Consider the following 23,636-nt stretch of genomic DNA (forward strand, 5'->3'; position numbering starts at 1 on the left):
ATTCTGGAGATTAATAGAGTCCGCCATGGATGTAGGTGAATTGTTCAGCGCTTCGCATACCTGCTCGGATAACCAAGGTTCCGGTTGATATTCCATGCCCAAGCTCAGTTCACATTTATAGCTCTCCTTCTAGCGCCTGACCGTCGCCCAGCTATTGCAGCAAACGTGGGCCGGTCAAGGACAGGGGGGTAATAGCTCCGGATTGTCAAGAGGTGCGAGTAGTGTCATCTCTCAATACTAGTACATCAGTCCCCTTAAGGCAAGGTGTGGCTTTCGACCTTGAGCTGGAATCCAAGTGACGGAGTTCTTCTAGGCTCTTAGGGCTCCACAAGCCGGCGAGCATGGATCTTTGCGCGCACCATTGATATCGTAGTGTCGGTCATGATCCGCTTTCAACTAAGCCATTCCTGGCACTCAATCCTGGGATATTGTTTCAGTCAGCTTTAGACTTTGAGTGTCGCAGGGATCAAGGTCAATATCGCAAGTTGAAAGTCACTAATGGCCAGGTCAACCCACTTGGTAAATATAATCATAACAAGCCGCACTTGACACGCTCCTGGCCCCTTCGTGGATTCGTTGACGGCATCCGGTGTGGGAAGCGGATACCATGCATCAAGACACTGGACATGGCGAGTAGATGGTCTCGCAGTGTGCAGCTGAGACTCAATCCTACGTGCAAAGGATCTGTTTCAGCCCATGCCCGTCCCTGCGTATCGTGGCGTTCTTCATCAGCCCAGAAACGCCCCGCCCTAATCTCGCTCATCCAGATATCGATCGATGCTAGAGATGCTTCCCATCCAAAAGTTCATCTCTCAGGTTCTTGTTGGCTCTAGTGTCGCACTTATTCTTGCATCACTCGGCTTCATTAGCAGCCGATTGTTCAGAGCGGTCCATAAACAGTCCCTAAACAGTCCTAAACATTGATGGACCGAGATGTGACTGACTCGTGTCCTGGTGCATCTCCACCGCGGAGCCGCCGAACAGATTATCGGATTCGATTGGCTCTGCCAAGTTTCCAACCCACTCACTCACTCTCCATGAGGACGTGCGATTTCCCGCTGGGCCGGGCGCTAGACCGACACGTTTCGGCTGCTTCCCGCCCATTCTCATGTCCAGACCACGTTTTTGACACGGACCGATACGGCTCCTAATTAGAGGCGTTGCGGCTTTAGTGCAGATTATTTCATCCGAGCGCCATGTCCGGAGCCGCAAGAGATCGTCGTACACCCTGGCCACCATGCTGGAGCAGCTTGTGTATTATCTGGGAGTCGGAAGAGGCGGCTTAATGCGCATGAGGGACATTATGGTCATCCAGCTACCAAAGGAGCCGAGAAGATCAATCCCAGATGTACGCCATATCAAGATCTACCGTAGCATCATATTGATACGGCACGACCACTGCCGAGCATGCCCCAGTGATCTTCAGTCAGCTCAGTTGCGGGTCCGGGGCGCACGCATAATGATACCGGGACGTGTAATCCCTGGAGCGGACGCAAGCTGCGGACCATCCAGCGCCCGCCCAACGCCATCTGCAACTGGCCCGTGTCAATAGATTGGGCTGTGAGTTGTGGTATATGGGGCTGGTGAACACTGCGGCTCCCATGTCTTGGTTCCGCTTGTCTTTGCTTTTTCCATTATTACTCTCGATATTGATCATTGCTATTCATTCCTTACGTCCACCCCGCCGACAACATGACCGGTTTTCTGATACCCGACGACTACAAATATAACAAGCCAAGCATCGATGACATGAACATTGCCAGCATCGCCTGGGGATTCTCCCTGGGCGTGTGCATCTTTACCGGAGCAAAGGGCATGAGGCAGACGGTCAAATCGTGGAAGAGAGGGCGGAGGACCAACATTTACCTCATCATGCTGTGGACAGAGTGGGCCAGCAGCACCATCATGAGTGCCATTACTTGGTTTTACTTGCGTGGCCATATTCCCCCTAGCTTTGCCATTTTCTTCGTCATTGGTATGTTGCACGAACCTAGCACAGGCTGTCGCTGACCATCCAGTCTTCCTTTGGGCGGTCCAAATCCAGACTCTAATGCAAATCATCATAAACCGAATCTCCATTCTCATGGTAGTCCGACAAAACGCATGGAAGCTCAAGTTGGGGATTTTCCTAATTCTGCTCGCCATCAACGTCAGCGTCTTTTGTATCTGGGTTCCCGCACGACTGCAGATCAGCAATACTTTTATCCGCGTCAATAATATTTGGGATCGCATCGAGAAGTGCATTTTCCTCATCATCGATGCTAGCCTGAACCTGTACTTCATTCACCTGGTCAAGTCTCGACTTATTGCGAATGGCCTCACCAAGTACACTCGACTATTCAACGTCAATCTTGGCATGATTGGAATTTCCATCACCATGGATGTAGGTTTCTCTAAATATCCTCCAGACAATGCTAACTGGCAAAGGTCCTCCTTGTTGGAATGATGTCTCTTCCTAATGACATTGTGTAAGTTATTGTTGGCTGCCTCAGTGTCCCATCTAACCCAATGTCAGATACCTCCAATTCCACCCTCTGGCATACCTCGTCAAGCTCCACATCGAAATGAACATGGCCGACCTCATTACCAAAGTTGTCAAGGCCAGCAACCCGGCCGACTATGCAGGCTACTCCAACTCTCTTTCTCGCTCTAATCCGAAGAGTTCACAAAACGGTGCGACCAATGGTAGCAAGAAGATGGCTTCAATGTTCACCAGAGGAAATAGAACCTATATCGAGACAGGAGGAGACGATATTGAGTTGACAGCAGCCGAAGGTGCTGGCGGAATTAAAAAGACAATAACGTCCCAGGTTGTCATCAAGCCAGCAAGACAATCAGAGTATGAAGAGCAAGACTTGGCCAGCGTTTCAAGTTCAACGCGTCAGTTGCATGAAGTGCGCCAAGCAGTGTAACTCTGGGGGTGGGTAATGTTGAGCGTTCACCCGCTTTGAGGCTGAATACAGGACTAGTTTCGAGTATCTTTTCTTATTCGCGTTAGATGCAGTAACAATTAGAGGACATTGACGCAGGTTTAATAGAGCTAGAGACAGTAAGATCTTTTATATTCGTCGAGACTTGAATCAGTAATGTATCTTTGTTCAATGGGTAGACGGTAGACCAGAAGGTTCGTGTAAACCATGTGCAGAATCTTTGACGATCTCACTCGGGCTGTCACTGCAACCTATAATTCCCGGTATATATCTATAGTAATAATAATTTTAGTCATATTACCCGTTCACGCATCTGCATTTTACCCTCATAATCGACTAGTCCAAGACGGAGTTCTCTTGGATAAGAATGCATCAATCCCCTCCTTGGCATCGGTACTCTTTGCATGTAACGCCATTGCTCTCCCTGCCCAGCTGGCAGCAGCTTCATAGCCGTCACCACCAAACTCGGTGGTTCCATTAGAATCCGTTTCCGATCCTTTGATACCCAGTTGCGTCCAGTACGACCATTTCCCCAGAGCTTGTGGCTGTGCTGCCATCCCTGCCAGCCGCTTGACAACCGCTTCAACTCGACCCTCAAATGCAGCAGCCTTTTCAGACAGTTGCGCATCATCTGGGACCCGAACGACGTCGACTGAGCCTGGAATATCTGCCGCTGTAACAGGCTCCGCTGTCACTAAAAGCCGATATGCTTGGCCTGGGGGCAACCGTCGTGAGACTGCCGTCGATGGGCTCGTGCATGGTAAGCCAATCTTGGCCCCTGGTAAAGAAAACTCGGTACTCGCCAACGATATGGGATAGTCAGTTGTCATGGCAAGCTGAAATCCAGCTGCAGTGGCGAGGCCTTGGATCGGGCACACAACAATCGCCGGGCTCCTTCTAATCAGGGTCATGATCTCGGCGCAAAGAGTGAAGAGACGCTTGACATCATCGTGACTCATTGTACTGAGTTCTTTGAGATCATGCCCTGAACAAAAGACAGGTCCTTCGCTGCGCAGAACCAAGACGTCAGGCAATCCGGCACGCTCTTTGCGCCACTCAGAAGCATCGACTAGCCATCCATATTTCTTCCATTGTTCGCTTTCTCTGTTTTCTCGTCTCGCAGCGTATTCTAGATCAGAGAGAATGTCTTTCTTGAATGGTGGCAAGATGCGAAGCTGTCCTGAGGAAGGCGACGTGAAAGACTGAACGAGCTTGTTCTTTAGCTCTTGCAGTACAGCAATACTCAAAGCATTGCGTCTTTGGGGATTGTTCAAGTAAATGTAAGATGCATTCGGCGGGAGTTTTGGAAGATGCATCGTATCCAGAGCGATTGAATGTTGATCGAAGTGTTGGTGAGTGAAGTTGATCTACATCTTCCGCTTGATCCGCCTGATTACCCCGCACAACTTGTAGATCATGGATACCCGCTAACCGAGCTTACCGGCCTCGGCGTTCTGCTGACATATTTATGCAAACAGAATAGAGCCTTGAGAGGATGACTTGTTAGATATAAAATTGCGATCGTACCACGCTGGCAACAGTCGATTGTTTTAGATGCATAATTATTTGTCGGTTGATCCAGTGAAAATGGCGAGTAGCCGTAGAATTACAATGACAAAGCGCTACCTCGAAGATATCTTAGCTGACCTTGCGTCAATACCGAGCTACATGAACATGTCTAAAAGGATAATCATCCTCCTGGCCATGGAAAAACTCTTGGATCGCAACACCAGATTCTGCAAACAGATCCCTCAGTTGATCTATGTCAACAATAACCTGTCCAGGTTGAGGGCCTGCAAGTTCAAGGGCGCGTATTGTTGTCTGATAACGCGGCCCATCTACTGGAGGTAGTCCAAACACCATAATAGAACAAAGTTCTGGATGTGTTTCACCGCAAACGCGAGAAAATTTGCGCAATGCTAATGACAAAAGTCGTCGATACCGGCGGGGCTTTCTATCGGCCACCGTTTTGGCCTCATCCGGCGACTCCTCTTGTCGAAAGTACTCGTTATAAAAATGAGCAGCAAACGAGTCATTAATAGTAAGTGTCTTGAGTCGCCGTGGAAGAACGTCTGCGAGCGGGCGAGTAATAAACCCTTGATTCGTGTTCAACAAAGGTAATCCGATGCGCAAGTGTTCAAGAGCAACAAGACCATCCAAGCAGGCAAGCTGTTGCAGGGGACTCCAAAAGCAATTAAATGAGCCAATGTCAAGGACTTTTCGAGTTTTGGCGCATTTTATCAGAGCCGTATTCCAAACATCAATTTCCGGTGCCGCTTGATTAGAACTCATGTCAGAAAGGTCTTCATAACTCGCTACATTAGCTCCACGGATTGCCAGGGCGGTAAGGGACCAGTTTCTGCAAGCATCATCGAGTACTTGCTGAGTGCTAGCAGCGGAAGTAAAAAAGGCGCGCTTGATCTTCAGGTCGGCGAGGCAAAAGTCATGTGTGAGCTCCGACGCGCGTGTTCCGTTGGCCGAGTCCATCTCAAATTCTTCCACCTTCGGGGCCTGCAGAATACCAATACATGCATCAATGTGGAAGCTGTATCCAGGATTTAGCGGGACACTTGTATCCGGATCGATGCTGTAGGTGTGGGCCCGGCTATTGATGGGCGAAAATTCTGGAACAAATGTGAACCTGACCGCCTCGAGATTCTGTAGTGTTGTTGAGGACAGTAGGCGATCCTGGTAGGCTAGCTGAAGGAGAGAGCTCAACGTATCGTAACGAGCCGCATCAAGGTAGAGGTTGAAGCTTTCTTCCTCGGCATCAGATCCATCTCCGAACCCCTTCAAACACCACTTCTTCCCTGGTGGCGGTGGAAAGGATACTGTCTGAAGCCCATCGGTCAAGCCAAGAATCGCAGCGAAAACTCTTTCAAGCGCATCAACAGGAAGCTCATCATTCAGGCCAACATGTGCTAGAACGGCAAGGTCATGTTCAGATTGAGCGCAGATGATTGCCGTCTTGAAATATTCCCATTCCTGAGCCTGAAGCATTCTTATCGTGGAATCAGGAGTGTCTGTTCCGAGCATATCCAAGATATGGGCCAAGAAGAACCAGCAATCCAAGTGACGGACATGACTTCGAAGTGCTGGCTGCGCCAGCATAGTCTTGAGAAACAATGCGAGGGTAAGAGCACCTCTATCAGGACGCTTTTCTTCTGCTAGGTCAACCTCATCACTCTCGTTGCTCTTGGTGAGCAGAACATGGCCATACAAGAATGGAGTGGCCACTGTATTGAGCCGACGACATGACAGTGTGAGGTGAAGTAGATTCCGCCTTGATTCTTGATGCGCCTGGCGATAAATCCGTGAATAGTATGGATACTGAAAGCCGGTCCTTTTGTTTATCGTGACGGTGTCAATGAGGCAATTGATGACATGTTGAAGCACCTCTTGTGGCAAAGTAAGGATATGTGGCTGTGTACCAGGCAAATTTTCCGTCATAGCGTTCAAAAGCCTTGATGAAGGACAGATATCTCGGGGTTGAAAGCCTTGGAGTTTCTGTTTCCATGAAGAAAGACTCAGTCGCTTATTGCGGAAGTTGAGAACCGTGTGGTCGCAACCCATGTGATGACACTCCGGACTAGGCGGTCAGGGCTGGCAGAATCAGGTTGCAGATTAGTACACTCTTGAGGGGAATCTATCCGGCAGAGGTGCAAAGCCTTGACTCTCCCCCTTATAGCCTTGAAGCATTAATCTTAACGACCTTGAAGGGCAACTTGGATCTTAGTTCAAGAGGTAGCTCATCTAGCCAGCCAGGAAATCTAGCAGAGACGATTTGAGGTAGTCAAGTGAAGTGATCTGATCTGATACCAAGGCATAGTATCTGCGACACGCTTTCCTGTTTATTGCCAGATCACCGTTTCCAATGATTTAAATCAACTTGGGGATACATCCTCTGGTATTCCTATGGGAGAGGAAATCTATAAAATAGTGTGGTTTCACGCTCCACGGCCACTGAAAGAGGAAGAGAGGGTATGCTTCACCTCGTCAGAGATCAACGTTCATTCTCTCTATTTCCCCCCACGTGCGTTAGCATTGAAATTATCAAGTGCTGCGGAATTTCGGCACTGACCACTTCCTTGTCACATGCCTCACGATGATCGACAACCCGGCCGGAGTGCCCTCTGTTTGACGACACAAATGCCAATGATAAGAGGCTGCAATTGATGGCTTCCCTCGGAGTCGGTCAGTAGGCCATCAACAGACAAGAGAGGCGAGTAGAAGGTCCATTGGTGGCGTAAGAATCGGGCAGATGAGAAGAAGGAGAGCAGCCCAAGTCATCGGTGAAGAGGGAGTGTAAAACCATGTGAGCTAGCAGATAACACCGCAGGATTTGGAGGGGCTAGAGAATAAATAAGGACAGATCTGGAGATGAAGCGGTGAGTCAAGTAGAAACAAGTTAAAAAGATAACTTCAAAATGGTTGACGGAAGGGCGGGAGCAGCCGCTTGTGTATAGAATGTCCCCATTTAGGAGAGGAGCGACCATCCAGTAAATAGTGTTTCATACCACTTATTTAAATATGAACTTTCATACATTTTATAATATCTGATAACATCTCCAATCCATACTACAGTCTTCTACTCCGTTTAATTTGCAGCTCGCTCCAGTAATAACATAACTATCACGTCATGCCCTTCCTCTGCAGCTGCCTCTGCTATCGTTCCATCAGGCCAGAAACCGTCTCTAGTTAATAACCTTACTCTTGCCTCGTCTCCTTTCGTTGCAGCTGCCATCAATTCTCTCGAAGGTGCAGCTACTATCCTTCCTGCTGTCTTTTCTACAGATGACCGCGACTTCATACTAGATCTAGCTTCCTCCTTCCCCTTGCCTCCACGTGGATGTATAATAGTTCTAGATGGAACGCAGACATCATTTTCAAGCGATCGCTTCGTTATCGCATATTTTCGGTTCCTCGCAGCTACTTCCGGCTCCGCATAATCTGAAGATGCGCCACTCTCGAACAATAGCTTCAGCACTGCCTCGGATCCGTTGTTTACAGCCGCGCATTGTGCTTGAAGATCTGGGGTTGCGCCCTTCTCGAGCAACAACTTCACTGCCGCCTCGTGTCCGTTCTCTGCAGCCTTTACTAGCATCGACTGGCTCATGAGTGTTTGACGCCACCGTCGGACGCAAACACTTTCTTCGATGTATTTCGAGCGATTGTGATCATCGATATTAATAAACTCCATTCTGTAAACCTTGACCCTCTTGAAGTATTGCTTGTTTTCCGATAGAGCTTCCAGATAGATTCCAACGACCTTCGTCCCCGAAGAGCCTTTCACCACACAAGGAAGGATAGCAAGTCGAACTCGTTGAGAAGGCGGTCTCTCTATATCCATAAATCTTGTACCGACACGAATACAGACAACAAGAATTGCGGACATTGTCGCAATGTAGTAAGTCGGTCCCGTTTTGGCAATGAGAGTGGCATATTGCTAATGTGGCACGCATGTAGTGTCCGGCCGGATCGATTTGCACTTCGGGCGTGTGTACCCCGAACTGTGGAATTCCAGGGTGCTTAAGCGCCGTTAAGTTTCATTTTGACGAGGTACAGAACGTGAGTCTGCAGCAGTGTCTGGCTAAATGTTCGACTTCTACTGTGACAGATGGCGGACCGTGTCTCACCGTCCAATATGCTCCTACTGACAACGAGCTCTGCACGTTATTGGATGTTGCCTTGCCCGAGATTAGGGATCCAGTGTCGCCACCTGATATTTGCGGGGGTGCCTTCTTCTATCATGTCCACTGCCATGTCTGATGGATCCGGCATCTGAAGGAGACATTATATGGGAAATTCGACGAGGTCAATTTTTTTGGAAATTGAAAGGTCAGATCATTCAAAAACCCGATCACTTTGATCTAAAAATAAACGGTCAATGTCCTCATCCGTGAATCTCATCTCCTTGGGGCCGAAGGAAAGCTTGACGTTAGGGAAACTTGTTGACAATTAGCGCCGACTGCTGCTGCGTTAGCTTTTCCTATACCGGCATATACTAGCAGCTGATGTCTATGCATAGATAATTCGGCACTTGCCGAGCTGTCCAGGGATACGAATAGTTACATTATTTCGTATCGCAAGCCACAATGACGCATTTTTGGATCACTCTTTCTCTCCTTCAAACCCAGGTCAAAGATCCTGTAGCAATGGCACACGGTGGTATCTCTTTTAGGCATGTACTTATGCCAGTTGCCAGCTGAACTCTGTGGCGGATGCTTGTATCCTCTAGTCAAACTCAAAATACGAAGCGCTCTATGCCTTAGCCGAGAGGGACTGTAGATGTTGCCGCCAAAACAATAGAGGCCTCAGTATCTTGGTTACTGGTGGATCCAGCTGAAGCTGGGCTGGCAGTAATAGCAAAGGAACAGCTGAATTACAATAATTTTGTTATTTATTTATTGTGGATAAGCTGACGTAGCTTGCGCTTCCATGTGACCTACCGAGACAATTTGATCCTAGACCCTTTATGCTCATACGCGATGTATCCGTTATTACTATCAAGGCAAATAGACGAGATATGAGGTTGGGGGCCTCTTACTCCTCTTCGGGGTTACTGGGAGTGATACAGAAGTCTGAAGCTTGCATATTTACAAAAGCAGCGGTTCCTTCTGAGTCTGAGAGTCTCTTATATACATGACGGTTTTCGCTGACTATCGCCGTCAGTAATACCTCTTGTCGAAGATAAAAAAAACTTGCAACAACTAAGATGTTTCGAATTTTCACCGTCCTTGAGTCAACTTCCGTCGTCTTAGGAAGTGACCAAGCAGATCTACCTCTCTGACATGGTTGAGGATGAGCCGGTGTTGTTGCATGAATACCAACTATCGCATCGCCCAAGTCAGTAATGCCACTCTGTACGTACCATTGAAAGACGGGAAGATCTATTTATATTAGTGTTAAACAAGATGAAAGGATGAAGAATAGGATAATTATTCTCGAAAGTGATAAGATAGACCGCATGTGTACCCAGCCTCAAGCCAGACCTACGAAGCCAAGGCAATCAAAGATTAGGACAGCAGCTCAGAACAGAAATATAATTTCGTGAGTTTGAGTTCCTCTTCCACGTCTAGTAAAGTGAAGATGCAAAATGTATTTATTAATCTTCCACTGGATCGTACTTATCCGGATCGTAGATATCCGGAATCCGCCCACTAGGTAAGAAGCGGAATCAACGGAATACGGAATCCAACTTTAGAGGCTCACGACCCAACCACACCGATCCCCGCAAAGATCCACCCCGATAAGCATCTTAGTGTGCGGAAGGCTCAGTCCCGCATAGATATGGAAGAGCCCCAATGGGGATGCGGCGGATTTCTCTCCTCCACATCCTTCGGCATCTGCAATCCCACGCTCCATGCAACATGTCTAAGCAGCTCAGCTTCGCCTGTGACAGATGCAAGACGTCTAAGCGAAAGGTGGGTCACTGTCCACAACGGTCGTACATTGCTAATACCGACAAGTGCGACTCCGCCAAGCCTGTTTGTTCATTGTGCCAACGGCAGAAGCGAGAATGCGTATACACTGAGACGCGCCCAAGAAAGTGAGCTCCATACTGTCCCCGCAATCCTGCCGGTCTTCATTTGTCTGCTGACACTGCAAGACGGAAATACTGGGACGAAGACTATGTCAGAGCACTTGAAGCCCAGGTGCAATCGCTTTTGTCGATCCTAGAGCAAAAAGGAGAGAACCTAGCCAATCCACTGCCGTCAGTAGAGATACAATCAAATACCGGCACTCTACATAATGATGATGCGCATGTCGGCAAAGACGCTTCCGATACCCTGGTTCTCGACACAGTCGCTGAATCGAGAAATCAGGTCCCTTGGCATGAAGCCATCGACAAGAGATCCAACCAGGCCATGGAAGAGCTTTGCGTCATGCTGTGGAGAACAAATGTCGGAGATGGTGTTACCATCATCAACGATACTACAACAGGGTCTCGATACTCGCTAGAGACGTCCTTGAAACCCGCACCCGCACTGGTGACATTGCCAGAACACATCCTCAGCTACTGTCAAGATACATCATTGATGGAAGAGTTTGCCTTATTGTTTCTCAATAACATCAACAAAGAGCATCAGTTCACGACATACACCACTACAGACTTTTTAATTGGACTCCCGTATCAAAGTATGGAAGAGGTTTTTCTACACTGCACAATCATTGCCACGGGTTCGACCTTTTCGGATCGACCCGATGCTTCAAAGATAGGGGACGCTTTTGCTGAGTTCGCAGAGAGCCTTGTGTTTTCATGCTGCCGACAAAAGCCTTCAATCAAGGTCATCCAAGGATTATCCATGTCCTCTTGGCGATCACTAGCTCTGGGTCGAGATCACTTTGGATGGATCTTCATCTCCATGGCCGCCGGAATGTGTGTTCATTTGCGACTACACGTTTTGGCACTGGACGAATGCGATTCCCGTCGTCTAGAAGCCAGTGAGCAGGAGATTCGGACGTTTTGGATGTTCTACATCATTGACCGCACGGCAATATCTATCCTGGGCCGGAATTGTGCTCTGCCTTGGCGTAGGGTCAATGTTCCTAGCTTTGACTCAACCTTTACTTCTACCACGGCCGACCTTGCGCAGATATCTTTTGCCGCTCAGTGCCAGCTGTGGTATCTCCACGATCAACACATGGACCAAGTGTAAGTTATTCACAACATATATAACAAAGCTGACCATTGCAGGTTCTCTAGCAGTTTTGATGCGCTACCAATAACCCAGCAAGTCCGGTTACTGGTCTCGAGCCAAGAAGCTCTAAGTGCCTTCTTTCACTCTCGCGATCGATTACAACTCTCCGGGGATACCACTCCAAAGCCAGTACTGCTTTTCCATCTGGCGTATCAGATGACAATTCTCATCACAATGCCCCCGTTTCTTCGAATCTTTGCTTCCTTCTCTGCCGATTCCGAATTGCTGTCGCATGGGTCAAATTCTAAATACATTCTTCTCGTTCTCCGATCACTTACAGCCGCGGCGACGGCCACCGTTCGCTTAGTTCGGACATATAAGAAGTCTCTCGGATTCGACATACCACCCAACCCAGTCATTATCCATCATTTACTCAGTGCAGCTATTGTGCACCTCATGAATGCAACAAGCAATACCAAATCGCTGCGCAATCAGAGCACTTACTGGGTCCGACAATGTCTCGAACTTCTTCGGGGTTTAGGAGTTCCATGGCCAAACCGCGCCGAACGCAGCATCAAAGTCATCCGCGTTTTGGCCCAGCGTTGGGGCGTGACGGCATCTCTACCACTTGATTTCAGCTACCGCGTGGAACCAAACTCACGGACAGATGGTGAAGCAGATTTCCAACCGATAGAAATGGATTCAGTTGGGTCTTCAGATGTTGATTCTCTCGACTGGTCGGCGTTTGCAGATTTTGGGACGTTGCCTATCCCAGAATTGACGGATCCTCAGCAAGCAAATATGGACACTCTCACAGCTTTCGGGGCATTGTCCAACTGCGACGATTTTTCTTGGCTATCATAGGCTATGGAGTCATTTTCAATAGTATTTGTAACTGAATCAGGTATATCGTTCAATTCGAGCACGCTGGTCGTTTCAACTCAATTATTCGATCAGTATTTACGGTCGCATATTATTAGACAAGGTGCAGCTTCTATAGCCCACTATAACCTGGATTTTTTTCGGCGGGCTATAGTGGTTACAGCCTTTTATTTTATAGGGCCAAAGCGACACTTTGCTCACTATAGCTCACTATAACCCACTATTGTATCCTTAACAGCGGCTCTTGCAGCTGTAACTTTCCCTTCATCAAGAGCTGCAGCCCTCAATTTGACACTGAGCTATAGGAGCCACAGCCTAACAGACTGTGCAACAGACACAGGAGCTGCAGCCTTGTATCCAGTAGGAGGCTGCTTGTTGAGAATATAGCTTACTGGAATCTTGAAGCCGTGGCCACTATAGCTATAGTGGGTTATAGTGGCCATGGCGCTGTATTTATAGCGGATTACAGATGGTGCAGCCCTGCATCCAAGGTTGACAAAAATTTGGGATTTTGTTCTTGGACGTCGTCGCGCCTTGTCTAATATGCGACTGCAGATTGACACACCAGTCCAAGCAACTATCTGTGCTTTAAGATAAAAAGCCGTCTCACCAAGTTCCAATATTGATTCCGCTCGATTCCGAGAGGCGCCCAATCGGAAATGTAGGTACAGAATCACACGATAACACGGTAATCACATTAGCGTCTGACCAAGTATCAGTGCGGAGGTGTAATCCCCGCCCCCGCATTCATCAGAAGTACGACGAGCAAGTATTAAAGACAGCGACAACCTCAGTTGAATGCGATATACATCTTCATCTTTCTAACAAACAATGGGTACCACCGTCCGAGCCGCAGTAACTCAAGCCGAGCCAGTCTGGGCCAATCTCCAGGGCGCTGTCGAAAAGACATGCAAGCTCATCGAGGAGGCAGCGTCCAACGGGGCTCAGATTGTTGCTTTCCCCGAGGTCTGGATTCCAGGCTATCCTGCTTGGATATGGTACGTCAGGTGAAGGTTTTCGTGCCATGTAATCACCATCACTAACACTACAAGGTCCCGACTAATTGACTTCGATCTCAATGTGCAATACATCAAGAACTCAATGGCCGTTGACTCGCTTGAGATGAAGAAGATCCAGGCTTGTGCCCGCGAAAACAACATCGCCGTGTCTCTAGGCTTCTCGGAGAATGAAAACAACTCGATATTCATCTCGCAGGCTCTCATCGGACCCGACGGTGAGATCAAGGTGCACCGCCGCAAAATGAAGCCCACGCACATGGAGCGAACCATCTTTGGCGATGCATCGGGTCACTGCTTGAAGAGCGTGGCTCAGCTCCCGTTTGCGCGAGTGGGATCTTTGGCTTGCTGGGAGCACATCCAACCGCTGTTAAAGTACAACACGATTGCGCAAAAGGAGGAGATTCACATTTCGGCTTGGCCTAGTGTTACTCCTCACACCGGTGGCCCTGACCTGTGGTCCATGAGCGCTGAAGGTACGTGCTTCTTGGTATTGCTGAACCATGCTAACTGTACAGGCTGCCAAAATCTTTCTCAGACTTATGCCATTGAGTCGGGTGCATTTGTGCTGCACAGCACCGCTCTCATCACGGAAAAGGGAATCAAGGCTCTAGGAACCGCTGGTGGGGCGCTCATGTCAACTCCAGGAGGCGGCAGCTCTGCTGTCTTTGGTCCAGATGGGCGACGATTGAGTGATCCGGTTGATGAGACTACCGAGACAATCATCTACGCTGACCTCGACATGGATCAACTGATCAAGGTTAAGATGTTTGTGGATTGCACTGGGCACTACAGCCGACCAGATTTGCTGTGGCTGGGTGTTAATGAGGAGGTCAAGCTTGTTGTTAGAGGCAAGGAGGGTGTTGTGGAGACGGAGGAGGAGGCCACCTAATTATATGTAGAGTACTTGCAACATTTTCCTAATCTTCAACGTCACTTCCATCATAGCTTCGTGAACTCCCATTATCCAACACGTTGCCATTTCTGAGTGAGACGGCCAGCCTGCTTATTAGACTTCAGCGAGTACAGAGTGAACTTATAGTCAATTTGCGATACTTAATTTACACCCTCCAATTCTGTGCGTCGCCATCAAGGCCAGATTAAGGTAAACCAAGAATGCCCTTCAACACCGCTAGGGCACCAAACAACTCATTGTCGTGATACTTGCGCGCCACCAACTGAAGCTCAATTGGAGCACCCTCAAAGTTTGATCCTTCCCACAGCTCTTTGACGTGCTTGCAGGCGTCGCTCAATGGGACGTAGCTGGAGTCGTACTGCTCTTCCTTCTTGGCCTTGATCGGAGTGGGAACCACCACGCCAGGGTAGTCGACAAGGTTGTAGAGCGATGTATAAGTCCAGTAAAAGGCCGTGTCATGGGCAGAAGCCGGTCCGACAAAGGCTGGTCCAATCACCACATCCACATCTTGCTCATTCCAACTCGCGGCAAAGTCGCAGCGGAAGTCATCTCTCTCTCTGCGCGCCAAATTCACGTCTTGGGCAGTTTGCATCCCATTAGGCTCTTCGTCCTTCCAGATCCAGTCGCTCAGAGGATGGAGTGGCTCTCCGGTGGCGAGGATAGCGCCTTTACTACCCGCTCCTCCATCGGGCCAGTACATCCGCCGGGCCTTGGACCATGCATCAGCCGCACCAAAGGGCTTGAATTCCTTTACTTCAATGAGCTCTGCATGCTTGGGGTCCGCCAAAAGTTCCTTTGCCCACGCCATCGCCCTTTTGACAGGCGGCTGAGGCTCGATGAAGCCGTCGTTGTTGATAATGCCAATCTTCAGGCGCTTATTCAAAGGCGTCTTCAGGCCTGTCCAGGGGAGTGGAACAACCTTGGGGTCGACAAGGTACGGCTTGGCCGCGAGGATGCCATTCATGAAAAAATCCATGTCTCTCAAGCTGCGACACATGGGTCCCGTCGAGCATAGAATGTTGAGCTCAGCTGCGGACGGAGACGCGAGGAACCCGTTCATCGGTAGCAGAGGCGATGTTGGCTTGAACCCGTAGATGCCGCAAAACGCAGCCGGTGCGCGAATGCTTCCACCGATATCACTGCCAACGCCCAAGACGGATCCTTTCATGGCTACCAAGGCCGCCTCGCCGCCGGTAGAACCACCAGCCGTGAGGTTGATGTTGAAAGGATTCAGCACTCGACCCCAGAGAGAGTCGCTTTCAAGGTGCATCAGGGTTTGGGGTTGGTTGGTCTTGCAGTAGAACACGGCGCCCATGTCACGCAGAATCGCAATCATGTGGCTGTCCTTTTCGTCCTTGACAATAGTACTCATGCATCCAAGCGAAGAATAGGTTCCTCCTATGGGCATGTGGTCCTTGATGCTGATAGGTACTCCGTGTAGAGGGCCAATCGTCTTTCCATTCTTGGCAAGGTACTGATCCAACTTCGTCGCTTGCTCAAGCGCCTCATCCATGAACCACTGGGTCAAACAGCAAGTGAGTTGGTGAGAAATGATGGCGCGCTTCGAAAAAGCCGTAGCCACCGCAACCGCAGTGTATTTCTTGGTTGCAATTGCTTCCGCAAGACCGACTGCATCGTAGGTCTCTGTAATCTCAACCTCCTCGGCAGTCAAGATCCCACAGGTAGCGGGTATCCCAGACACATCAAGAGGCGGGCTGTTGATGAGTTCCTGAGGCAAAAGGTACTCAGATGGAACCTTTTCAGCCAAGGCTTGAAGCAGTGAAGCCCGCTTTGTCTCAAACTCAGGAGTGCCCTGGGGGACAGCCTTTGGCGTGACGACGGAAAGAGACTTGGCCATGACGGTGAAGCACAGACCAAAAGATTATGGGCAAGGTGATGAAAAGAAGAGGGAGAAGATGATAATCTTGCTGTAGGCTGCAAGCTGGTGGCATTTAATATTGCAAGCCACACCCCCTCATTGTGCACCCAACCTGTCGGTGGAATGCGAGTAATTGTCTATCTATTCACTTCCTGCGCAAATACCTTCTATTGGTCTGATCAACTTCCCCGCTCGAGTATTCATATCGGTATCACCAGGTGTCGGACATCGGCCGCGTAACTGTTCCGACTCTCCAAGCCGTAGATATAACCGACGCACTATCTGGCACTATCTCGCGCAGCGTCCAATCAAAACTAAATGCGCAAGCCGTCGACATCGCTTATCACGCATGCCAGGATGTCACCGCCAACCAATCATGTGGATTTGCGCAGTGGCGGATCCCATAGCGCTGATCCGGACTCCTAACGTCGGATCCTGGTTGTCACGAGCGTCACCACGGTCAAGGGCAGATAAACATTCGCAACATGAGCAAGGGTCTCGTCTGCTCTGTTCGTCTTATCAGCCGGCGTGTAAATGCGGCCGTCGTTTTCTAGGCGAGTATCATTCGGCTGGCCGGGGACAATCCGAGTGAAACCTTGGAATGCACAAACACTTTAAAGACCCTGCATTCCCTCCTCAGTTGCCGATCCAACTCCTCATCAATTCTTCAACACCATGTCTATTGATTCGGAAAATATGGCAAACAGGGATGCCGTTCCCGGTACCGTCCATCTGGTCGACTTGGACCACACGATGCACGCTCGTCACTCCAGTGCCACGGGCGACATTGTGCTTGATCCGTCGCCTTCCAGCGACCCGAATGATCCGCTCAATTGGGCTCCTCGTCGGAAACTCCTCTCCATGATCTGCCAGAGCTTGTGAGTATCCCAAACAGACCAAGTTCTCTACTAACGCACGCAGGTACACTTGGTTCACCGGAATCGCAGTGTCCACGGTCTACTCGGTCATCGTCCCCCTTTCTGCCGCGTCTGGTGTCTCCATCGCCACCCTCAACGAAGGCACCGGTTATATGTTCCTGTTCCTTGGTTGGAGTCTGCTATTCTGGCAGCCATTCTCTCTGAGATATGGAAAGCGCCTGGCATATCTCATTTCAATCCTAGGAGCCATCGTAAGTGCCACATATCCATGGCCTCCACTGACCCAGCTAACCATAATTAGGGCACAAGTATTTGGAGGTAAGCATGCCGATATCAAGCATCGCAGAAGCTAACCCATGTAGTGCATATGTCACTAGCAACGGAGAGTGGATTGCCAAGTGCATTTTGCAGGGATTCTTTATCTCACCCATCGAGGCACTCCCAGAGATTTCTGTCACTGACATTGTAAGTACCTTGTCTTGATAGTGTCCAAAGCTAACAAAGGCAGTACTTTACCCACGAGCGCGGCACCTACATGGGCATCTATGCCTTTACTCTAGCAGGAAGCAACTATTTCGCCCCTGTCATCTGTGGCTTTATCGCTGAGTATCAGGGGTGGAGATGGGTGTTTTACTGGCCCGCCATTTTCCTGGCTGTTGTCTTTGTTTTCCTCTTTCTTTTTATGGAAGAGACAAACTACAACCGCGTCACTGGAGTCCAAGAGACGGCTTTGTCCCCAGATTCGCCCACAGAGCCTGTAAAACCCACCGAAAAAGCCCCTGTCGAGAACCCACACCTGACAGAGATTGGCGAGGTATACGCGACCGAAAAGACCTTTGTCCAGAAAATGTCCATTTGGCAACCATCTCCCGGTCAAAACATGCTTCATCGCGCGCTTCGGAGTTTGTCGTTTCTCACCTGGCCTGTCATCTTCTATGCAGGCTTCTCCTACGGGTCCTACCTGATTTGGTTCAATGTTCTCAACGCAACTGCTTCTCTTATTCTCTCCGGAGCTCCATACAACTTTGGTTCCTCCATGGTTGGAGTTAGCTACATCTCATGCTGCGTTGGAGTCATTGTCGGATCTTTTATTTCCGGCAGGCTGAGCGACTGGTTGACGATCAAACTAGCCCGCCGGAACAATGGTATCATGGAGGCGGAACATAGGCTCTGGCCATTTGTCCTCTGCGTCGTCATGGTTCCAGCTTCCTTGATCCTTTGGGGTGTCGGTGCTCAGCATGGAGTTCATTGGTTTGGACTCATTTTTGCCATGGGTTGCCTCGCCTTTACGTCCACCGTCGGCATTACTCTGAGTGTCAACTACCTGATTGACAGCTACCACAACATCAGTGGCGATGCCATTGTCACGGTCATCATCGTTCGAAACACAATGTCTTTTGCAATTAGCTACGGGTAAGATGATCCCCAGATACTTCCCTGGACGAAGTAACCATCTAACTTGTGTAGAATTACCCCGTGGATTACCAACCTAGGATATCAGAACTGTTTCATCTCAGCCGCCTTTGTCGGCATGGCCGCGTCTTCTGCATTTTTCATCATGATTAAATACGGAAAGCCACTTCGAGTCAAGAGTGCTAGCAAATACTGGGAACTTGTGAACGGCGACAAGGCCAAGGCGGAGGGTAAATAGTTCCGGTGTAGGGTAGACGATGTTGGAATAAGCTTGGAGCCGTAATCTAGCGACCAGTGGTTCCACTGCTCGATGGAATTATAGTAATCCAATATTGATTCTTCAATCTCAACTCATCACGTAGCAGAGTCTAGAACAATCCATAAACCCCATCCAATAACAAGGTCTGCATATTGCCACCATCAAGACGACTTAACGGCCCCGCCTTATCTCGACCCCCGCACGTTATCACCACTAATCATCCACTAACCCATCTGGTCAAAGCTAAGAGCAGTGCCATCGTACATAACGTGGACATTCCCCTGGCCCACTCCTCCGACCCAAGCTCTTAATCTATGGCTTGCAAATATCATGTTGATTCACTCTGGGCACTATGAGTAGTGCTACAGCTCGATTACGTACCAAGACTGGCTGCCTCACATGTACACAACGCCCTGTTTCGCGAGACCTTCTAGACCTTCTAACTGTGAATAGGTAGGAAACGACGGAAGAAATGCGACGAACAACTCCCCGTTTGCACAGGATGCCATCTTTCGAGACGGCCTTGTGAATGGCCTACGTCGGACGACCTCCTTGATCGTCGCTTCGCCTCCCACAACCGCTCACGATACAGAGCGGCCAAGACTGAACGAACAGAGCCAGCCGAGGATCGATCTCGGAAAGCACGTTCCGAATCAATTCCCCTCGACTCGGAACTCTGTCTCCTTTCGGAATCGGCGGCTCACCGGGTGCTGTCTCGTGACTTGGAGATGGTCATATCCCGCCACTTTGTCGACAGATTCTATGGCCTTTTGCTGTTGCCAAAATGCCACCCCGGTTTCTATGAAGGATGGCTGACAGAGATACAACACCTGATGGTGCAGCACAAAAGCCTCTACTATTCTGTCTTGGCCTGTGCTGCATCTCATATACACTGCACCGATGCGTCGTCGCAGATGCAGGAGCTCGCTCTCAGCTATTACTCCAATGCGCTCAAAGAGCTCTCGAGACTTCTCGCAAGGGCTTCCCAGCTCGAAAACCACAATGGCTTGTTAATGTCAGTTATGCTATTGTACCTACACGGGGTAAGTTCCATGACAATTGCACAACCTTGTGCTAACTCTTCCAGTGCATGGGGTATGGTACGGATGCCGATATCCCACGGCACGTCACTGCTGCAACGAGAATCCTTACGCTACGACTTTTTAGCCGCCCTTTGAGCATCGACCGGCTTTTTGACAGGCTTGCTGTTGAAAGTGTTTTGTACCAGATATTTCTTGTTACCACTGGTTTGTGGACGGATTCCAAAGGGCTGGACTACGACTTTGACACCGACTTTTGGACCCAAGCCGAGGATTTATTGGACCGATCGTCGTTTTTTCCCGGGCGCTCCATGAGCTTCAACAGCCCGGTCCTTGGCATTCCAGTCTCATTATATAGACTTGCCATTTCGCTACGCCAGCAGTGCCGGAATCGATCGCAAGACCAGGCCGTCCTTGAAATAATACGGAGCGAAGTAGAGGTGTGGGAAGCAGCGTTGCTTTGCGACCAGGAGCTGAAACTCTCATCCCTGAATGAACGACCAAAGACCCAAGAAAGATACTACAGGGACGCGGCATACCTGTACGCCATCATTGTCTCCATGCTACTGGAGCAGCTGGACCAGAATGAGAACACTGGACCTTCCCCGATGGCGTCAGGCGACAGTTGGCAGATAAGGAAAGCGGTTCAGATTCTTCAAAGTCATAGATACGACGACGGATGGACAAAGTGCTACATCGGAAGCTGGCCCGTATACACGCTGGGCTTTTTTATGAGCTCTCCCGAGGACATTGAACTCATTCGATCCGAGTTTCAACGGAGATGGGCCCTGACCAATTTTTCCCAGATCAAGCGCTTCAGCCATGACATCGAAGCTACTTGGAGTGCCCGGGGACAGATTGGGAATCGTTGGGGTTGAGGCCGGTGTTGGTGCACCACAAGGGTACAAGCGAATTGATCTGTCGCGTCGTGTGCCAGGTGAGAGACGGCAGAAAAATTTGCCGCGGAGGCTAAGACCGAACGAAGAGGCTTAAAACTTCCAGAGTGTATCTGTTTGCCTCGTCCACACAACGCGTGGTTTTTGGCTTGATGCAGTAACATGGCGAAGCGAAGGGATCAACTACCCTACACCATTTGGCCGTGGCATGTTCTTGAGCTGGATGGATGCTGAATGTATTACAATCCGCGAACTGATGTCTCATTAATTGAATGGCTTTGCTTGGGTTCAGAGCTTTTGATGCATGACTCGGTGGATGACTTGATGCATGTCTGTATTCTGCGATTGACCTGACTGGCACATTACTTGCACCATCAATGTCGCCCACCAAGCGTGTTGATACAATGCTGAGAATCGCTCCAAGAGTCAGCGTGTAATTAGAGCATGTAATGAGAGCATGCAAATATATTTCGAATGCCTCTTTCAATACGCAATTAATTTACGTAACTTGCGGTGGGGAGGGCTAACCCGCATATATGGGTCTTCGCTTGCATGACTTTAACAACTGAATTAACTCGACCACCTTCAACATCCAATCAAGAGATAAGCTTTCATCGTCTAGTGGTTAGGACACCAGTTTGTGGTTAACCGCATTCAAAACACTGGAAACGGCCGTTCGATTCTGCCTGGAAGCAATTGATTAAGATATCTTTTCTTTTTTTCTTTTTCTTTTTCTGTTTCCGTTTTTATTTTAGCCACCACCAACGGGGTAAATTAATTGAGACAGCTTGATGACGATGGAAATCTTGTATTTTCTATGTAACAGGTAGGAGGCTAGCCGTTTCTGGGGATCGGGTTGAGCATGGTGCCTTGGGAACGATGACTCTGACTCGGAGTTGGGTCCGACAGGTCTGGATGACTTGAGACCCGGTTCGAGATCATGATGCCACCAAGGCCCAAGGGACAGTAATTGGCTTGCTTCCTAACACCCGTCCACCTGATAGCCTCCAAGTCGCTTCCGTAGCCCTCTACCTGTCCACCCAGCACTTTGCGCTCTTCCACTGCCAGCCATCAGAGCTTCTGCCTGGCAGACAGTTACCACTACCCGTATGAATTCCCTTCTGATTGCCTTTGCATCCCCAGTCATCCCAGAATGAGCAAGAGCACCAGGGATGCGGCGTGCTGCTTCCATCCCAGCAGCCGGCAAGATTCAGGCTTTGTGTTCCACCAGCTTGTCGGAAATCCCAGCATTCTCCATCGTCAGGGTCGCTGATGGAGAAGGTGAGTCCGGCATAAGGGTGTTTTCCGCCGCGAAATTGCCAAAAGGCCATCTCGCCAGCGTACGCCGAGCATTGCGTGTTCGTGTAGAAGTTGATTTGAACCGCTTTGCCGGTTTCGTAGTTGGCCTGCACGCCGGTGAACTGTGCGACGGTGGCTAAAACGGCTGAAAATTTAAGAAGCTGCATCTTGGTGCCAGATGTTGACTGGAAAGAGGATAATGTGAATGTCGGTGAGTTTCTGTGATTTGTTTAATGGCTGAATTGAATCTTGAACGGAAGGTAATGCGCTTTATATTAAGCAGATGATCGATGGGAAGCAACCATTGTCACTCGGTAAACTAAACGAGATGGACACCCAGTATCGGACCGGATTTAAGCTTGTGCTGACGGTTAATTCAACGGTTAACGAAACACGTCAGCTAAGCATATACGAACTTCGTTGCCGCATCGTCGCATGAAACCTATTGGTCGATTTTGGGGAAACCATTACGTGAGATAAGCGGCATACTACTTTACAACGTCCAATTGCCTTTAATGCTTTAAGGAACTGCCTCTTTCTGTCAGGAGGCCGAGTGGAGTCTCAATTCCTTGTGACTTTATTGGTTGGGATATTTTTACCCTTTCGAATACGAAGCGCATCTCTCAGGTATTGTGGATTTAGCCGAGACTATACGCTTTAATTCGGTTTCATGCATCGATCGTAAGCTTAGCAAAAACCACTAATGAGCTCGTGACCTATAAGCGATTCGGCAATTATTTATAGTCTCCTATGTAGGATAGGATATTCGAGGGCTTAATAAATCTGTTATCGGTCAGAAGAAGAGTAACTGTAGCAGTAGCTGATCTTTGTCCACCTCTGGGACCGTAAGTGCTTTGGCCACACTTGTAGCTAGCCCTTGAAGTATGTCTCACGACCACTTTGTTCTGAAACAATCTACGTGCCGCCCTTAAGACCCAAGCCGGCAGATGCCTTCTAACAGCCCCAGCAGCCAATAGAGCCTTTGTCGACAACGTTGGCGGGACTTCAAGACCCTTAGCCGCTCACCAAAGGTTCAAATTAATGCCAACTTATGACTGTGAGTCAAGTGTGTCGCTGTCTCGATCGGCTCTCTGGCTGCATTGGCTCTTTATTCCCTCATGTAGCTCGCTCCACTCTGGGACATGCTGCTAGCATGCATCTACAGAACAGAGCCAATAGCCAACCATCACATCGTTCGTAACCATCCCTCTCAATTGGGCCTCATTTCTCAGCTAAGTCGTGCAATAATGAGGCAAGCTCGAGATGCGTTGGTCTGCAAAATCTGATAGCGTCCAGACCCGTTTCTCGTACCAAATGATGCCTTTAAGTCTCTTTAAAGACAGGATATAGTACTTTAAATAAGCTGTAATAACTACTAAGCCCGTCGAGTTGTTAGGAATTGACCCCTCTTAATATCTTCTTCCATGTCGACCCCTCACCAATTCCCTCTGGATAACTAGGCGACAAATAAACAGCCACTACCTGTCCCTGTCGACGAGTTTTTAGTGGTTAAAACCGCTGCGGAGAGTATTGATTAGGTGTCTTGCACTTATTCCGCTGCCCAACTGGACCACATTATGGCAGAG

General features: G+C 49.2%; 10 protein-coding genes and 1 non-coding gene across 11 annotated transcripts; 6 read left to right on the forward strand and 5 right to left on the reverse strand.

Moving 5' to 3' along the window:
• Positions 1-903: 903 nt before the first annotated feature.
• BGZ61DRAFT_473013 (uncharacterized protein) lies at positions 904-1,239 on the reverse strand (the record flags this gene model as incomplete). Its single annotated transcript, XM_046248406.1, has 1 exon — positions 904-1,239. The coding sequence occupies one exon, from the start codon at positions 1,237-1,239 to the stop codon at positions 904-906; it is 336 nt and encodes a 111-aa protein (XP_046109058.1).
• A 453-nt stretch (positions 1,240-1,692) lies between these two features.
• BGZ61DRAFT_490291 (uncharacterized protein) lies at positions 1,693-2,912 on the forward strand (the record flags this gene model as incomplete). Its single annotated transcript, XM_046250321.1, has 4 exons — positions 1,693-1,975; positions 2,019-2,383; positions 2,428-2,468; positions 2,516-2,912. The coding sequence occupies 4 exons, from the start codon at positions 1,693-1,695 to the stop codon at positions 2,910-2,912; spliced, it is 1,086 nt and encodes a 361-aa protein (XP_046109059.1).
• Positions 2,913-3,256: 344 nt separating this feature from the next.
• BGZ61DRAFT_342375 (ClpP/crotonase-like domain-containing protein) lies at positions 3,257-4,246 on the reverse strand (the record flags this gene model as incomplete). Its single annotated transcript, XM_046239499.1, has 1 exon — positions 3,257-4,246. One exon carries the CDS (start codon positions 4,244-4,246, stop codon positions 3,257-3,259), a length of 990 nt encoding a protein of 329 aa, XP_046109060.1.
• A 183-nt stretch (positions 4,247-4,429) lies between these two features.
• Positions 4,430-6,457, reverse strand: BGZ61DRAFT_442333 (uncharacterized protein). The gene has a single exon (XM_046244713.1). It carries the CDS (start codon positions 6,378-6,380, stop codon positions 4,584-4,586), a length of 1,797 nt encoding a protein of 598 aa, XP_046109061.1. The 5' UTR covers positions 6,381-6,457; the 3' UTR covers positions 4,430-4,583.
• A 3,843-nt stretch (positions 6,458-10,300) lies between these two features.
• Positions 10,301-12,436, forward strand: BGZ61DRAFT_584320 (uncharacterized protein; the record flags this gene model as incomplete). Its single annotated transcript, XM_046256356.1, has 4 exons — positions 10,301-10,354; positions 10,400-10,479; positions 10,540-11,586; positions 11,629-12,436. 4 exons carry the CDS (start codon positions 10,301-10,303, stop codon positions 12,434-12,436), a joined length of 1,989 nt encoding a protein of 662 aa, XP_046109062.1.
• Positions 12,437-13,225: 789 nt separating this feature from the next.
• BGZ61DRAFT_381608 (carbon-nitrogen hydrolase) lies at positions 13,226-14,366 on the forward strand. The gene is made up of 3 exons (XM_046242651.1): positions 13,226-13,452; positions 13,507-13,946; positions 13,989-14,366. Exons 1-3 carry the CDS (start codon positions 13,286-13,288, stop codon positions 14,360-14,362), a joined length of 981 nt encoding a protein of 326 aa, XP_046109063.1. The 5' UTR covers positions 13,226-13,285; the 3' UTR covers positions 14,363-14,366.
• Positions 14,367-14,520: 154 nt separating this feature from the next.
• BGZ61DRAFT_442337 (putative amidase) lies at positions 14,521-16,290 on the reverse strand. Its single transcript, XM_046244714.1, has one exon. The coding sequence runs from the start codon at positions 16,242-16,244 to the stop codon at positions 14,571-14,573; it is 1,674 nt and encodes a 557-aa protein (XP_046109064.1). The 5' UTR covers positions 16,245-16,290; the 3' UTR covers positions 14,521-14,570.
• Positions 16,291-16,961: 671 nt separating this feature from the next.
• Positions 16,962-18,794, forward strand: BGZ61DRAFT_342999 (major facilitator superfamily domain-containing protein; the record flags this gene model as incomplete). Its single annotated transcript, XM_046239553.1, has 6 exons — positions 16,962-17,143; positions 17,187-17,394; positions 17,445-17,461; positions 17,506-17,608; positions 17,652-18,556; positions 18,611-18,794. The coding sequence occupies 6 exons, from the start codon at positions 16,962-16,964 to the stop codon at positions 18,792-18,794; spliced, it is 1,599 nt and encodes a 532-aa protein (XP_046109065.1).
• A 320-nt stretch (positions 18,795-19,114) lies between these two features.
• Positions 19,115-21,194, forward strand: BGZ61DRAFT_442340 (uncharacterized protein). Its single transcript, XM_046244715.1, has 3 exons — positions 19,115-19,216; positions 19,269-19,858; positions 19,903-21,194. The coding sequence occupies exons 1-3, from the start codon at positions 19,168-19,170 to the stop codon at positions 20,731-20,733; spliced, it is 1,470 nt and encodes a 489-aa protein (XP_046109066.1). The 5' UTR covers positions 19,115-19,167; the 3' UTR covers positions 20,734-21,194.
• A 164-nt stretch (positions 21,195-21,358) lies between these two features.
• On the forward strand, positions 21,359-21,446 carry BGZ61DRAFT_t48. The gene has a single exon. It is a non-coding gene; the product is annotated as a tRNA-His (tRNA).
• Positions 21,411-22,343, reverse strand: BGZ61DRAFT_442341 (uncharacterized protein). Its single transcript, XM_046244716.1, has one exon. It carries the CDS (start codon positions 22,215-22,217, stop codon positions 21,780-21,782), a length of 438 nt encoding a protein of 145 aa, XP_046109067.1. The 5' UTR covers positions 22,218-22,343; the 3' UTR covers positions 21,411-21,779.
• Positions 22,344-23,636: the final 1,293 nt, after the last annotated feature.

The sequence above is a fragment of the Ilyonectria robusta genome, assembly GCF_021365365.1.
Source record: "Ilyonectria robusta strain PMI_751 chromosome Unknown BGZ61scaffold_3, whole genome shotgun sequence".
Lineage (NCBI taxonomy): Eukaryota > Fungi > Ascomycota > Sordariomycetes > Hypocreales > Nectriaceae > Ilyonectria > Ilyonectria robusta.